This window comes from Arthrobotrys flagrans, assembly GCF_004000055.1.
Source record: "Arthrobotrys flagrans strain CBS H-5679 chromosome Unknown unitig_3, whole genome shotgun sequence".
Classification (NCBI taxonomy): domain Eukaryota; kingdom Fungi; phylum Ascomycota; class Orbiliomycetes; order Orbiliales; family Orbiliaceae; genus Arthrobotrys; species Arthrobotrys flagrans.
Genome location: NW_027137547.1, coordinates 4,797,978 through 4,814,126, shown reverse-complemented (window position 1 = coordinate 4,814,126; position 16,149 = coordinate 4,797,978). Strand labels below are relative to the sequence as shown.

Genomic DNA, 16,149 nt, shown 5'->3' with positions numbered 1-16,149 from the left:
TTCAAAGGGCCTGTCCGGTCGGCTGAATGTTGGCTCGCGACCGCTGACCCAAAAAGGTCACTGCTCATGACGTTATATAGAATGATACCTCAGCACAAGGATCGCATCATAGCACGGGGACCTGACGTTAGTGAAGGCATACCCTCTGCCCTTTGAGACTTCCAATGTGCCAGCTCGATGATGTTTCACAGTCCCTCTGTTTTCCCTTTTTTTCCAGAATAAAATATCTCAAGAAATACCTGGTTAGCGCTAAATACACGAACCAGCGCCCGGATACGGACCGCTGGTTCTCTGACTCACCGTCTCCATGAAGCCGTCAAATTAAACTGGCAAATTGAAACGGAATGCTGGCTGGTTCGCTCGGTTCCTAATTTAGAATAGCCTTCCCGCGTATGATTTCTCGCTTATTTGCTGCATGCATCGACAGCTTTATCGATAAAAAAAAAGTTCGACAAATCGTTTTTGTGAGGTCTGCACTTCTGGTCGGATGTACGTCGTCTAGCAAGACGGAAACCCTAGTCCGTGTCTCAATTCCACAAGTAGGATCCAATTCCTTAATATCTCTGGTGCTTCCTTATTTGCTGTCGACGTATTACACGTGGCTATGCCAGTCAGAATCTTATCCCCACACTCGTAACGCACTTTGTGCAGGCATCATTTAATCAGATTTTGACAAGATCCTGATAAGTTGGCTGGAGAAGGCTCAAAAAGTTGATGCTATATCTTGTCAATCTTGCCACCATTTCCTAGCTTTCTCCTCATTTCAATAGCCGTTTTATACGGCGGGGCTGTGGGCGGCTGGATTGGATCGATGCTGACTCTCTTAACCCCGTTCTCATCTGTATCTGGCAGTTGATATGTTGCATCTGAATCCCACTCCGACAGATCTCCGCAAGCTACGAAGGGAGCTACCCATCGTCCATTAGGCGCATCGTCGAGGCTAACTTCTGCGATCTGCCCCGCAATATCCTCCTGCCGAGTTGGTCCAGTCCATATAGGATTTTCCAAAGACGGCTGAAACCCTTCCGGCGGGGTATAATTCTCACAAACCACGAAAGCCTCGATACTACTGCCTCTACTACTCCTTGGCTTTGCCACTGTAACCCTTTCGAAGAATATCCTCAGCTTGCAGTACAACTCTGCGACATCCCGCCCCCGAAAAATCTTTGCAACAAAGTTCCCACCGGGACGTAGCACACACGTAGCAAGGTTCAAAGCCGCAAGTAACAACTGAGCCTGAATGTACTCATCCAAATCATGTAGACCCGTAACGTCGGGAGCCCCATCCGAAACTACTAGATCCACATTTGCTGAGTCTGATTCCAGATGCTTCAACACTAGCGGTAGCGTCGACGGGTGTGTAATGTCTGCCTGAAGAGTAATAACCCCAGGCAAAGGAGTCATCGGCTGGAGGTCTAGCGCTACAATCTTCACTTTTGGCTTCGATTGGTCTTCTTGTACTTCTTTTGTCTCGGATCCTACCACGTTGTGATCGCGGTCCTTCCCTTTGGCTACGAGCGATCGTGAAAGAACTTGCGACCATGAACCCGGTGCCGCACAGAGGTCGACCACCCGGGTGACATCTTTGAAAAGGTTGAATTGCGCGTCGAGTTGGAGAAGCTTGTAGGCGGACCGGGCGCGGTAGCCCTGCTCTTTTGCGAGCCGATAATAGGAATCTCGTTTGTCCTTTGATCTAGAACGGTCAAAGACTGTTAGTGGATTATTCAGTAGTCTTGGGATCATCGTCATGGAAAAGCGAACGCTTACGATTTGCCCATTGTAGTGTTGTGGCCGTGGAGAGTGACCAAGGTTTTTGTCGTCAAGAAGCCGACTGCTCGAAAGGCCTCTGGAGGCCATTTCCAGACTAGGCCAAATTTCGAAATCTAACGCAACACAAATCTATGAAGTACTGCTCAGATCACAGCAATTAAAGGCATCCGAGAAGTATTAGTTGTACCGACCATTAAGTAGACGTAGCTCGATTAATTAATTCCATAAGATTTACATGAACCGTTCTTATCGCATATCTCTTAGATTTTAGTTGAAGAATAATACGAAAAGATTAACAAACTTGGTCTCCAATCTCGACACTAGACAGGCTCAAGCCCTCTGATCTTCAGGCCAGATTCAGGGCAGGCCAATGTATATTTCAAAGATTCTCTAACATGGAGATAACAGAATCCACTACTTCTGCGCGGACTTCTTGCCCGATTGCTTCCCAAATACAATGACGTGGTTTAATTTTTAGGACATGAACCTCTGAATCACACCGCATATTAGCTTCTCCATACTACTCTCTTTGGCTTTGATTGGGGGCTTGTGATATTTCCTTACCGCCTTTCAAACCATTCTTATTTTGCTGACGTAAGAGAATTATCCTGCGATCCCTAATCGCGGTGAATCCGACGCAATAAAGCTTGAGGTATGGATGGTCTAAGTCTGGGTAAACGAAGCACTCCGATATCGAGAAACGTCTTTTCTTCATATTCGTTTACTTCAAACCAAGTTTCAAGGTCCCGAATAGTCGCGCCATTCTGAGCAATAACCTTAGCGATACTATTCTTGTCGAATTTAAGGCTATCCACAATGGAGGGGTCTACAGAGCCGTCAGATTTGAAACTACTAGATTCTTTGACCAGTATATCCGTTTTGTGGTAGTTCCCTAGAGCGCCATTCCGCTTCATACAGTGTTCCATAGCTTAGTTGTCGAGGAAAGCTGATCTTATTTTCTCGAAAATTCGGTCCGCGGGCGCCATCCTTTCGATTTGCTTTATAGAAAGCGCCGTAATCCCAACTAGTGAGTCTTCTGACTCTCTGATATCGGTAGCGAAGGTTCCAAAGCTAGGGACTAGCCCAATATTGATGTTATTCTCAGTACTTGTTGTTTGTTACTTCTTGGTTAGTTTGTCTGCAAGAGTCAAAAAGAGAGGGTATGTATATCTAGATCAATGGGAAAGTGACATACCTTGAGTGTCGAGTTCTTAAAGGCATCGTTGAGAATGCCAACAAGCTTTGCGGGGTCGTTGGCAAAGTCTGACATCAGGCTACCCACTCCCTTTGCGACACTACCACCGAAGACTTTCCTAGCATTGAGAGGAGTCATCGTGAACGCGAAGAGTATCGAATATGAAGGCTTAAGGTTGCAGAGGAAAGGATGATTGGTATGTATTGAATATGCTTTTTTCTCTCAACAATCGCAACCAGGAGAAGTGAATTATCCGAGACTATCAAATTATGTTGTGGATGTAGAAATGCAAAGCCGATAGGTGAAAAATGTGTAATTTTTGTAAATCCTCTTCTAGCATATGTTCGAATGTTCTCAGACCTTGTCGAAATTCCAGTAAATTGTATGGTATATTAAACCCCTTAGCAAGAATATAAGCATTCAGCCCTAAGGTTGTAAATTACAAGGTATCCCAGCATGCGCATCAGCAATGATGAAGAGTCGAACCGCCTCATTGGATTGTATTTTATTGCCATTTTCGTCAGCTATTCCGCAGAGCGACGCCAATACTAATTGAAACACTTGATATCTGCGATTGCGATTGCGATTGCGAATTTACAACGCTCTTGGGAGCTCGAGCTTGTAGTTAAATATACACTTACGACGTGAGGCCAACTTCCGAGTATGATATCTAATTCCCATTCAGCGTGACATTGCATTGGCTTAGCATCGTTAAATGATTAATTCCTTATCACTTCTTTCTACATGTCATCAGCCTTAAGGTTTTTAAATTCCCAAGATCACTCTAGGGCTTAAGTATGTTCCCCAAGCTAAGAAACCTGCTAGTCAAACCGCTCTAGAACCTCTGGTAAACTAGCTCGGTAGATATGTCCTGTTAGATGCAAGATTGCAAGACGAATCGTGATAAGTGATTTAATCATGATTAAAGATGGAATATCAGTGCTGCATCCGGCGATATGAGATCACTAGCTATGGCGGAGACCGACATTTATCCCAGCAAGACACATATACGCCCTGATACAATCGCTATCACTTTGACTTCAGAAGTTTCAATCTTGATAGGAATCGATTGCTACATTGGCTTCTACGCCGAACTGACGGGTGTTGTTCGCGAGTCTGATACAATCAGTCCTGACCTAAAAGGGCAATAGCTTGAGCTCCCCAAACCCAGACACTTGATCTTGGCGTCACAACCCCGAAGCAACGTCATGCGCGCTGTGCACATGTGGACGCAACTGACCGGTTCCAGCATGTTCATGATGCGCGAAATTTCATCGCGGGATTGGTCAATAGACAGCTAACCAGCGATACCGGATGAATCTCCAACCCTTCAGGACCATGCGCTGACCTCCGTGGGGCACAACACTTACCTCATTGCGCATATTGAACTAGCTGGACTCAATGGCGTCTCCGGCGCAGTTGACTATTGGTTTCGCCCATACCCCGGACCACCTCCTACCGTACTCCTTAGGCCTCCCGACTGCCTCGTACTTTATACAGGACCTCAAGCTTTTGGCTGTCGGCTATACTTCCGGTGTCATAATACTACTTGAGACAGCTAAAGATGGCGCTCACCAACGTCTCCGAACGTACCTCAGCGGTCACGACTCTTCGATTGTTGCCTTTGAATCGTTAGCAGTTCGGTCGCCCTCTAGGAAGGACGATATGATCCTCCTAAGCTTATCTTTAGACGGCCGGATATGCAAGTGGGACGCCACCGATGGCCGGTGTATCCAATCTGGGGACGGGGGTCTCGACTGCCGGCCACGTGGGCTATCCGTAATCCCAGCTCCGGCAGTCAATTCTGAAGGGAAGCCATTGGAATTTAATTGGTTGACAGACTACTACGTGCTTGTCTATGGATGCTCCACGTCGATTACTGTCTTATCGTTCACCACTTTGTCATTGGCTTCTTTGTGGACAGGACACCAGGATTGGCCGATTCTCTTATCGATTCCAGGGGCCTCGCATAATACTATCTTTACGGTCGAAAATAGGAGAGGGCTGCAGCCGTGGTCGTTAGTACGGAAACCTCCCGGGACGATAGATATTACTAAAGTTCAAGAAACGCCGTTACCAGTAGGGGATCTAAAACTTGGTAATGTTGTTGAGGTCCGTTTGTTCCACGACATTAAAGAAGATGATGAGGACAAAGTATTGGTTGTGCAAGAGAATGGGCTTTCGGTTTACAACTGTATCAAGAGTGGCGGGATTAGGTTGGAGTTTTTAGGGTCTGTCGATGAGGCGTCGATAATCAAAAGTGCGACGGTTCAGGCCCAGTTGATCTTCTCTGTCCTCCAAAACGGGAGTATCTCGATCTACGATGAGGACCTCAAGTTGCTAGAGAAAATATCCCCTTGCCAATCACTGCATTATCGTGCCGTATATTACGCAGCGAGCGAGACCCCAGCCGGAGACGCTCAAATTACGGCACTTATTGTGAAGAATACTGGTGGGAATGACCTGATAACAGGGTTTAAACCCAAGCATTCGAGTTTTCAGTGGCTTGATCAAGGTAACTCCGGAACTTCGAGTGTATAGAAGTTGGTGTATAATATTAACATCCTCGTTCTAGATACCACAGCTAATGCTGAGTCTGACCATTCTACTGCGTCGTCTGTCTTCGAGTACAACATGGTTTATGCTGTGAGAAATCAGCTTAATCTATACACACTCGACCGATATTTGCTGGATCTCTCATCGCCGAATCACTCGATGACAGTACTTAGCCCTTGTGACCGGGTGAATGTTCTCCAATCAATACAACTCCCCAAATCTTCGACTTCAGGAGAACGACGTTACCTTGTAGTCGGCCTCTCCAATGGCTGTATTTATCTCATTGAACCTAAAAAGTTCCAAATGTCGACGTGTCTATCACTACACGCCAGCCCCATAAAAGGCGCGGTAGTTCTGCCTGCGGACCTTGCCCCGAGGATACGATCTACCCTTTTGGTATATTCAGAGAATGGGAGCGCTTCGATCATAGATATCATCCCGGCGGTCAATGAATCATCACCGTTCAAAGTGCGAACATTGTTAACACTGCCTTCTGGGATGGCGCCTCGGAAAGTTGTATGCGTGGCGACTCAGAAGGGCAAAAATCTAATTCTTTTGGTGGATGCGGACGGCCGGAAAAGGCTTTGGGATGTTGATTCTGGGGATGGAGTAGCGCTGGTGAATGACTCCGATTCTCCGAAATCCGCGACATTCCGCGAGGCTCAAAATTCCGAGGAGCTAGACAGTTCGAAAGAACCGTGGCGGGAACAATGGCTTGCTGGTACAAAGAATGGAGTTTCTCAGGGTTCTTCAAAATCGATTGTGCAGGATAGCAAGGTTCCAAGCTCGCATGGGTATCCTACTGCTACAGTAGATATCTTTGCTATTCTTCGCTACCTATACGAAAAGACAAATGGTACGGATAGAGAGCAGGTTTTGGCACCAGATGACGATATAATTTTGCCTGCTAGGAGCCTGTTGACCGTTTTGGTGGATTACTTGGGTATACGCGGCAAAGGAGGGGATTTGTCTGATAAGGGCCGCCTCGAACTCTCGCAGCTTCTCATAGAAGGTCATAAGGGCAAGATTTCAATTGCCCAAGCCGACTACGATGGCAATATATCGATCATGATCCGGGACAGATATCAGGACCAGAGCGCCGAATGGGAAGATATGAGTCCTCGAAGCCGGACACAACTTATGATGTCGATTTGTTCTTTGATACATACTATTATCCATCTAACGACAGCCTCAGAAACGATCTCTGATGGAGAAGAGCTGCTGAAAAAGACAGTCACTTCGATTCTTAAACAGGTGCAAGAAGGGGGGGGACAGGATTGGATCTTGCTTTGCTATGTGAATTCTGGACTGATCGAAATCGTAAGTCAAAAGCGTGAGCTTTCGAAAATAACTTGAAACTAATGGGCGTAGCATGGATTCGAGAGTCATGCAGAATACTCTTGGAGTCTGAATTGTCAATACTGAAGCCCGACGATATCAAAACGGCTATTGAATACTGGCAGGACTTCCGTAAGAATCTCGAGTATTTCCCTGCTTGCATACAATATCTCTAACAGATTCTTTACACAGTACCAACCCAGATTTCACCCGAATTATTTTCATTACGAGCGGTCTTAAGATCCGTTGTGGTATTATCAGTTATCATCGTATCCCTAGATGTCAGCAATGAATCAGGATTCAAGGTCGACCGAAGGTAAGTTAGTTAGTTTGTTTCCATTAGTACTATGTTAAGACCCTAACCCTAGACTTCCCTAGTCTGCGCCGTAATGTCGCCCTCTCAATTGAGCTCTTCCTCACCGATAACGACAAAGTCTACCAAGACCTTGCAATCGACCTCGTCAGCGAAGGTTGGCTAAGCTGGCAGAGTGAATTCGATGCCTTTGAAGTCATCCACATTCTGATGCGTATTCTCGCGGCCCCAAATCTTACCCAAGAGCGCATCACAAAGATCAACTCAGCGTTTATAAAAATCGCACAAAAGAACGCTCCCTTGCTCGCGTCCGGTCTTGCAAATTGCATTTCCCATGGTTCGCCGGAGAAAGGGATTGCGTCAAATACTTTAACAGAACTTATCAATCTTAGTATTGCTGCGAAAAAGACTGTGGTTTCGATTGTTCGCTCGGATCCATACCTCTTTGCTGAACCGGAGATTATCAAAGTGGTGATGGACGCCATTGTCAAGATTCTAGACCCTCAAGGAGGACAAATTCGCGAAAGGGTTCTACAGTACGTTTCAGAGGTCGTAAACGAAGTCACAGACGCCTATCCAACTGTTGCATTCCACCGCCCCACGCAAAAGCTTGCGATCTCATCGTCTCCCCGCGCCGTCACGATCTACGACCTCAACACTGCAAAACCAGTAGCCAGTCTAGAAGGTCAATCTAAAACAGCTCAATTCCTAACGTTCAGTCAAGACGGAAAGACGATTGTAGCCGCGGATTTGGACGACAATCAGCTACTTGTGTGGAAGATTTCGGTTAGTATCTTTTCGAGTTTTATGGGTGCAGCGGCCGGTATTGGCATCGGCACCGAAGGGGTGGGTATCATTACGGTGAAAGGGAAGTACGGGTTCAAGAACTCGAAGGGAGTGGGGATGCTTAACATCGAGTTTACCGGGGAAAGGACGGTTAAGGTTACTGCAGGGGCCGATGTTACGACTGTGAACATCTAGAATTTAAATTTTATGTGATCAACAAAACGAAAATTGGATGGGTTGGCTGTGCGCCGTTTCGCCGCGAGGATTGTGCCCGAGGCCCTGGCAATGTAACTTCCGTATAACTCAGATCTCACAATATTTGAAAGGATACTGTGCCATTTTTCCTTCAGTATATTCGTTTTTAACGATCTCATAGCACAAGGTTATGAAAATATCTTGAGACGAAAGCTGTTGGTTGAGTATCTATGGTCTCGTTCCCAGCCTCCACGAGAAAACCGAATTACCTTAAAGCATGTCCTGTAAATCATATAGTATACCATCTGAGCCAAAACTTCGGCGCTAAATTACTTATACCCCCCATGCAAGGGCATGCACATCCAGATGGCATCGTAGGAAACATACGCTTTAACTTTATATGATCATTAAGCTTAGTCTGAAATCCAGATGCCTTAGGCCTTGGTGTTTAAATTCTCCAACTCAAATCACTAACTTGGATTTTTGCCGTTTCATCTTGGAACACTGTACGCAGTCTCCACACTTATTCGAGGCTAGGGTTATATATACGACCGAGAACAACTGTACGTCGTTTTTGACGAGAGTCCATTAATAAGTAGGTACATGCAAATAACAATTAAACTAACACACAGACGTCCAAATACTTCGTGGGATATCATAATGAGCGTAACACGTGAACACTATCTCCAAAATCCTTAAAAAAAAATTCCTCAAGAAACGCCAAAGATATGGGTATATATACTTAAGTAGATATCAAACAACTAACCAGGGTATGTACCTCGCTTGTAATACGTTCGCTGTGTATTAGCTAGAAGAGTGGCTATGGGTTTTATTTTGAGTTTGTAGGGGGTATATTCCTCGCAATTCAAGTCCGTTTGAGGACTTCTTAAGATCTTCCGGTCCAGACTCCGCTCTTCCAGAAGTTACATCTGGCGGCATCAGTATCCGGATCATCCTTCATCCTGAAACCGAGGAGATCCATATCCAATGCCCTAATCTCAGAGCCGATGACCGACTTCGACCATTCAGCGGTTGATGGCAATCCTCCTCTCTCACGATAGGTGTTTGGATTACCAGATCGTGTAAAACTAGTGAGGTAGCTCTGCCATCCGGTAGCCAAGTTCTTCGATGTAAGGAAGTCGATGCTGAAGTCAATTTCGATAGGACCAAGGTTGATACCCCGCGACCAGAAAGTGAAGATCAAGTCCATAGCGTGGATCCCAGGGATGACAGAAAACTGGTAATTCCACACCTTACCATTGTACGCTTCGGCGATAAACCGCGCGTTACAAGTAACGATGAATTGACCGATGAGATCTGCGGAACGAAGGAAGTTTGTTAAGTACTTCCTGAACAATCCGGGCTTGGGGTAGATGTTCATGATGTTGTCGACGGTGGATTGAGTGGCATTAACGAAGGTTCTGGTGACGACCTTCAAAACGTCGTCATTGCTTGTGGGAGATGTGGTAGTAAACAAGAAACCCTCATTCGAAGTGTGTCCAACCATAACTCCATCAAGGTCTTTCCAATAATTTCCTCTAGCGAACTCGAGTGATGGAAGGTCTTTGATGAAGCTATTGTCAACAGCGGGGCCGAACCCGAATTCTCCATATGGTTGAGCCGAAATAACGCCGCGACTAGCTTTGTCAATCGTATCGGTAGATTGGCTTCTCAGGCAGGCAAGGCCCTTGCCGGCGCATCCAGCACGGTCCGCGAAGCTCGCATACTGTGTCTCGAGTCTGCCGCCATCGTACTGTGGGTACCATGCTGGAGATTGTAAAATTGCTCGTTTGAATAGCGGATTAACTGTTCCACCGTAGGCGACCAAATGGTGGGTGAGGCTACCGGCGCCTGCGCTTTCGCCCATTGCGGTGACAGAGTTTTTATCTCCCCCAACGAGACCAATATAGTCTTGTACCCATTCAAGAGCAGCACGTTGGTCCCAGAGGCCTGCATTTGGCACACCTTCTTTCTCAACAGTTGGACCGGCAAGGAAACCATATGCGCCCATTCGATAATTTGGGGCAACGAAAATCATCTGGTTTTGGGCGGATTTCATAAGTGGAGTGCCGTTGTAAATGAAGAAATTCTTCGAGCCGAGAGCTGCAACAGAAGGTAGGAGTTAACGCAATTTTTCGTAGGCTTAGACCAACTGCAAAACAGTGGCACTTACCATATCCGCCACCATAAAGCCAGAACATCACCGGGAGGTTCTTGGCCTGGCCCTTGATCGCAGCTGCAGGTACGTAGACATCGAGGAAGAGGCAATCTTCAGATTGGGGCTCGATCGTGAGAACCGGATAAGCAACTATTCAAAGATATTGTTAATGCATATGCGCATGACTAAACGAAATTAAATACCAAGGGCTGCATTCGATCGACAACCGGGAATTAATGCTTACTTTTAAGATATTCAGGGACAGCCTGCATGCATTGGTATCCAACATTCCCTGTTTGTATTCCCTCTTGTTTTGGAGGAGGAGCTGGCTTCTGCCATCGTAGAGCGCCAGTGGGAGGAGCCGCAAAACGGATGTTCTTGAATTTGTAGAGCTGCAATTGGAAATATTTCGTGTTGTTAGCGTGGGAAGTTGCATAGGAGACGCCGAAATAGGGAACGGTCTGAACATCTGCGACAACGCAAAGTTGTTCGCTTAAGCAGTTCGGATGGCTTGCAGCGGGATGGCATTGTTGAATTTAAACCTACATCATTCAAGACATCATAATCCATTGCTCTGTAAGTAGCATACGGTAACTTCAACAATGGCAATGCTGAATCTGGTGTGAAGTCGATACCAATGCCGATTGTAGTATCCGGCTCTGGTGCTGCGACCGGTGCTGCAAAAGCCGATTTGGAAAATAATCCCAACACGGCGAGGAGGGTCGTCGCCAGTTCCATCATTCCCGTCGCAGAATCGAATATATATTTCTACTAAAAAGAACAAATATCCCGGAATGAATAGATAGAATAGCGACAAGAAATCTCTGGTGAAGGACTACCAGGGGAGGAACCGGCTTCGACACTATCAAAGAAAAGAATCCTCCAAATCGAGGGGATCAATGGGAAGTTTTATACCCTCTAGTCCCTTCAATCTATCCCACAGCGATAGCTAGAGATCTCGAGCTGCCAGATTGGCCCTCTGCCTGTCCGGTACTTGCATTCCGACGAGGTACCATGCTCATCTCGTGGTGTTAGGAGCTGAAGATGCCGGTTGGATGGAGCGAGACGATCCCTTCCGAGGTCGCCGGGACAATACCAATAAGGTTAACTCGGCTCCGGGCATGGGGCCTGGGATATCCAAAAAAGAAATGCCTCTTGCCTAGCATCTAGGGTCCTTGACAACTCTAGCGGAATCCTGCCAATCTCTGGGATTCTATTTTGACCAGATGTTTTGTGGAGTTGAATCGTTGCGGGGAGCATCTATTCCGTGCAAGGTAGGAGCCGTGCCGACAGAAATCTTGGCAGGTGAAGCAGCTGATATATACAGGCATTACGGGTGATGTGGTGTAGCACGACGCCATGCGTGGAAGCGGATTGTGAGATTGACACCGTATTCTCGCAAATATTGTTGATGTTTGTTCCTCCTTCTCAATGTTGTCCTTCTGTGCGATTGACGGTTGGTAGCCTATGGAAATGGATTTTCCAGCTACAAATCCAACAGGGTTGGTTAGGCTGTTGATCCCATACCGTTTCGTTTGTCCAATGGCAGCGCCCTGCAGGGGTCATTGTTACTTCCCAAAGCCTCCTCGTATACCTACGCCACCGACCCGGGTTTCATTGGATCAAACATTATATTATGCACGAGGCCGTCGACATCAATCTGAATTTTCACTCGTGATACCGATTAAAAGTGTCTTGCATATGTGTTACGGCAGAGTTTCCCGAAAATAGAGGCACCGATATGTGAGAGCGCCACCAGTCATGGTTCAGATCCTGCAGAATTCAAATCTCGGGATAGGTTGTGGAAAAGGCAAAGATTGGTAACCCAAGGTCTGGAAGCCTTGTCAAGGGTGTGCCAACCATAGTTGGGGTCTCATGTGAGCAGTTGGTAGGTCTGGGATGTCGTGGTGCTGTCGAAGCCATGCAGGTGCTGGTGGGGATCGGATTTCGGGACATATTTCTTGATATCAAGACCAAAACGGCTTTGAAATTCGGTGCTTGCCCTCGGACGTCGATTAAGTCTAGCCAGGAACGAAGCGCGGCGCTCTGGTCCAATCGTTCGACCAAAGTTTCGCGCGCACTATAATATCGGCCGATATTAATTAACATCCAGCTCCGATCCGCAACGCAATAATCAATAACCGCTTCAACGGTACGCATCTAGCGAACGTTATTCGTTAGTGCTAGATCCCGATATCACGAAGGGGGTGTCTAGCGTCTGGAATAACTCTGTTCCTGTTGACCCAAGGGAGCCGTTCCACGAAGCCGGTGGGATAGCCTCTGAATCTCGAAACGCTCGAAACTTAATTTCATCGATTCGCCCCAGATTGGGCAGCTTCGAAAAGCCATGGCTGATCAAGCTTTTGGGCATGCTGCGAGCTCCCTATTTCGCCACCGTGCTACTGTCACAACTAGGGGCTGCTAACTACTCGGGGCTGTGCATAAAGAATCAACGGCCGATTGATATCCTTAGATTCAAAGGTTAATTAAAGTTCTGGAAAAATTGGTGTTCTAGAAATTTATGTGCGAACACATTGCAATCAGTGCCTTGAAGCATTATAAATTCGAAATCCAGAACAGATGGATTTTCGACGCCACAGAACAGTTTTTGACGACGTTCCTTATAAAGGTCTGTAGGACAAAAATTTTCATGGAGAATTTCAAGCAAAATAGCAGGAGCAGCCCTAGGAAGCTAGGAGGTCATCATGAGTAGTAACGCGGTGGTATATCGATGAATCCACGGATTGTCTTCGGTTTCATTGAAAAACGGCGAATCGGTGAGCTCCCGTTTACGGACAATCTGGCATCCGACGATAACCCTCGAAACGAAGGTGTTATCTTATCCGTTCTCTCCGGTCGAGCGTCGCCGGACCATTCCACGCGTGGCCACGTCAAAACATCGTTGTGGTTGAGCTTAACCTGTGTTGCTCCTTCCCAAGACCGTCTAGTATCTCCAAAAGCTATCTTAGCTGCCGCTCCAAGGTTGCCATGTAAGAACAGCTTCGCAATGGGGCCCTGAATATCTCCAATTATTCACTCGCCATTAGTACTTAGCGCCGTACGAAATGGAAAATTTTGATCCTGTCAGGAATACTTTGGAACGGCGACGCTTTCCGCTAGACCGAATTGAATATGCTTGGTTTGGATGTTGTGTTTCAGGATATCGATTGATTCCGAACTAAATCGATGAGGTCTGCAGCCGCTTCCAGGTTGCATCTGTGAATTCAGCCCTCGTAAGTTGGATTTCGAAGGATAATTTGGCACGAGGGCAACAGTCATCAAGAACTCAGCTTTTCACATGTTACCGAGTGGGTGAATGGGACTCATATTTATAATTTTAAGCTGTTGGAGAGCTGCATAAGGGTACGGGGTAGCAAATCTGTCTGCACGTTTATGCCATATATAACGTAACTGATAGACATATTTACGAGGCTGCAGAGAGACATCATCAAGAAGCGATACCCCACAGCTGCAGCTCCACACTGTCGACGGCGCTAGACCAGGTTCATGGGTCGACAAAAAAAACCGAACAAGGTCCAGGACGAGTGGCCCCAGACTTAAACTACCACACTCCCCGCATGGGGATAGAGAATCCCCGTCCATCTTGCGTTTTTTCTGGGGGTTTGGGACCAAGTGTTTATGAACTCCACGTAGGAATTCGGTCGTTCTTAGGATTTCTCAGCCCCCTCCAAATGTGTTCTTAACAACTATCATACCTTCCTCATTGGGATCCTGCAAGTAATTGGCAGGCTTTTTTGACCGACCATCGTGATCTCTTTTTGTCCACGAGGCCATGGGGTAGGGAACAGGGCGATTCTTCCGTGACTAGGTAACTATGTTTCTGTAGCTATCGATTGTTTAGTGACCATCCATATACAATGCATCCCACGCTCTTCATTCAAGCTCTATCTAAAAGCTCCGGACTGCGGGGAAATCATGGAGAAAACCCCCCCAAAATACAACACAATCAATAAGAAATACTGCAATCTCGACGGATGAGTTCCCTGATCTGGATTGGTGCATCGATCTGTAATATCATAACCGAAGTGGGGCCTGGGTAGGCATCCACGGCGCAGATACTCGTCGCTGGACCACACGACCCTTTGGATGACGAAATGTTGTACTGTGGATTGGCAGATCCGTATCCTTGGGCTGAAATACCTGAGCTCTGCTAGGTTATTTGTTTCGTGGGGTTATGTGGAGTTTCAATGCTTAGCCCTGTATAACATCTATACGGGACTAGTACGTATGATGCTGCTGTTTCTGGAGTGACCACTTCGATCTCTAAATACGAAGGTATAGACCTAGAGCTTCTACATGCTAACGAATCTTTCTTGCTTATAGTTTGTCTTCCCCGCTTTCTTCGCTTCTCTCCATATTGTTCCCAGGTATCGCTTTTTAAACGATTTGGGAGCTCGAAGTCTAGGAGTGGCAAAAGCCTTGTTGCATTTTTAGGGTAAAGCCATTCCAGTCTCGTAATCAAGCTGAAGCCGTTCCTGAGATATTGAATCATTACAAGGGAGGAAGTAACAGGAGTCCAGACGCACTTAGAGGAGGTTTCTTTTTGCATATATACCCCGGATATCGGGCCACATGTAAAGTTTCCTAGTGTGCCGGTTAGCTTCCGATATGTAACTTTATATACAGGAATATTAGAGGATATTAGAGCGCCCGGACGGAATCTGATATCTCCACAAATCGATATCATCACGAACAATAAATACTATTACGTTGATTATCTTCAAACCTTGCCTTATGTTACATTCAAGGCACAAAAAAATAAAATTTTAAACTGACAACCGAAAGACGATGTAGACCCCTATGAATATCTTTTTGTGAACTTACATATCACACCAGCGCCCTGCATAGACCTGCATATGCAGAATTCGTGTGACATTTTTAGCTCCCTAAGTTGGAGTAGGCTCGGATTTTCCAGGCTTTTTTAACATCCGGCACAGCTACCGAAGTTTCGGATTACCTGTAGTGTTAAGCAGATATTTCCATGGAGTGGTCATACTTTAAAACCTTTACTTACGATATATCTTTACATAATTATGTCTAAAAGTGCGGGGTGCACTGCTCCAAAAACTAACTCAACAGTTCAGCTAACAGCAGCTAGCTGCACAGATGAGGAGTCTGGCGATGAGACAAGCTAGCTGCGCGGTGGATTATAGTCTTGAGGTGGACTAGATGGACACGAACCAGGTAGATGGAAGCGTGATGGGAAATGTGATGTGCCTGACTCTCGCGCCCAGGATAGTCCGTCCTACAATTGTACGGTAAAAGGCATAGTATATTGGCAGCCACAACAACACTAGCCAGTGAGGCCTTGTAGCGGTTTGTCTCCTAGTGACGTAAATATTATTAAGATCTTTTAAGGGCTAATGTTATTGTCGACACCCTTTTATGCCGAATTTAAGGTTCGCTTGGAGGTTAGCTGCTCGTACCCGCCAGAGGCTAAAACTACGAGATAACACGACTAAAGAACTAGCGTGTCACGAACATTCGGGGAAGCTTCGAGTGGTTTTGAATGTTTTTAATACTATGGTACGTATCAAGGCGTTGGGAACATGAGATGAATATATAAACTCTGTGCTAAATGATAAAATATCATTCCGACTTGGGAGCTCAAGGCTGAGAAGCTGTGCCACAAGCGCTCTGAGTAATTTATAATTATCCGTAATGTTTTGCTGAATACCCCAACGTGTGGGCCAGGGACTCAATATCGACCTAGTCTGTTGGGAATAGTGGGGATGAATCATAGCCGATACTGTACATAATGTTTAACGAGATTCATGTATATCGATATCAGCGAATGTAACGAAGGCACAGGGAAAT

The 16,149-nt window shown here is 46.2% G+C and overlaps 3 protein-coding genes across 3 annotated transcripts; 1 reads left to right on the top strand and 2 right to left on the bottom strand.

Moving 5' to 3' along the window:
- Positions 1–717: 717 nt before the first annotated feature.
- On the bottom strand, positions 718–1,778 carry DFL_002796 (uncharacterized protein; the record flags this gene model as incomplete). The annotated part of the gene is made up of 2 exons (XM_067631635.1): positions 718–1,693; positions 1,768–1,778. The coding sequence occupies 2 exons, from the start codon at positions 1,776–1,778 to the stop codon at positions 718–720; spliced, it is 987 nt and encodes a 328-aa protein (XP_067494162.1).
- Positions 1,779–4,366: 2,588 nt separating this feature from the next.
- On the top strand, positions 4,367–8,153 carry DFL_002795 (uncharacterized protein; the record flags this gene model as incomplete). The annotated part of the gene is made up of 6 exons (XM_067631634.1): positions 4,367–5,480; positions 5,541–6,674; positions 6,776–6,841; positions 6,893–6,991; positions 7,052–7,175; positions 7,238–8,153. 6 exons carry the CDS (start codon positions 4,367–4,369, stop codon positions 8,151–8,153), a joined length of 3,453 nt encoding a protein of 1,150 aa, XP_067494161.1.
- An 886-nt stretch (positions 8,154–9,039) lies between these two features.
- On the bottom strand, positions 9,040–11,052 carry DFL_002794 (uncharacterized protein; the record flags this gene model as incomplete). Its single annotated transcript, XM_067631633.1, has 4 exons — positions 9,040–10,256; positions 10,327–10,461; positions 10,556–10,703; positions 10,858–11,052. The coding sequence occupies 4 exons, from the start codon at positions 11,050–11,052 to the stop codon at positions 9,040–9,042; spliced, it is 1,695 nt and encodes a 564-aa protein (XP_067494160.1).
- Between the last annotated feature and the right edge of the window lie 5,097 nt (positions 11,053–16,149).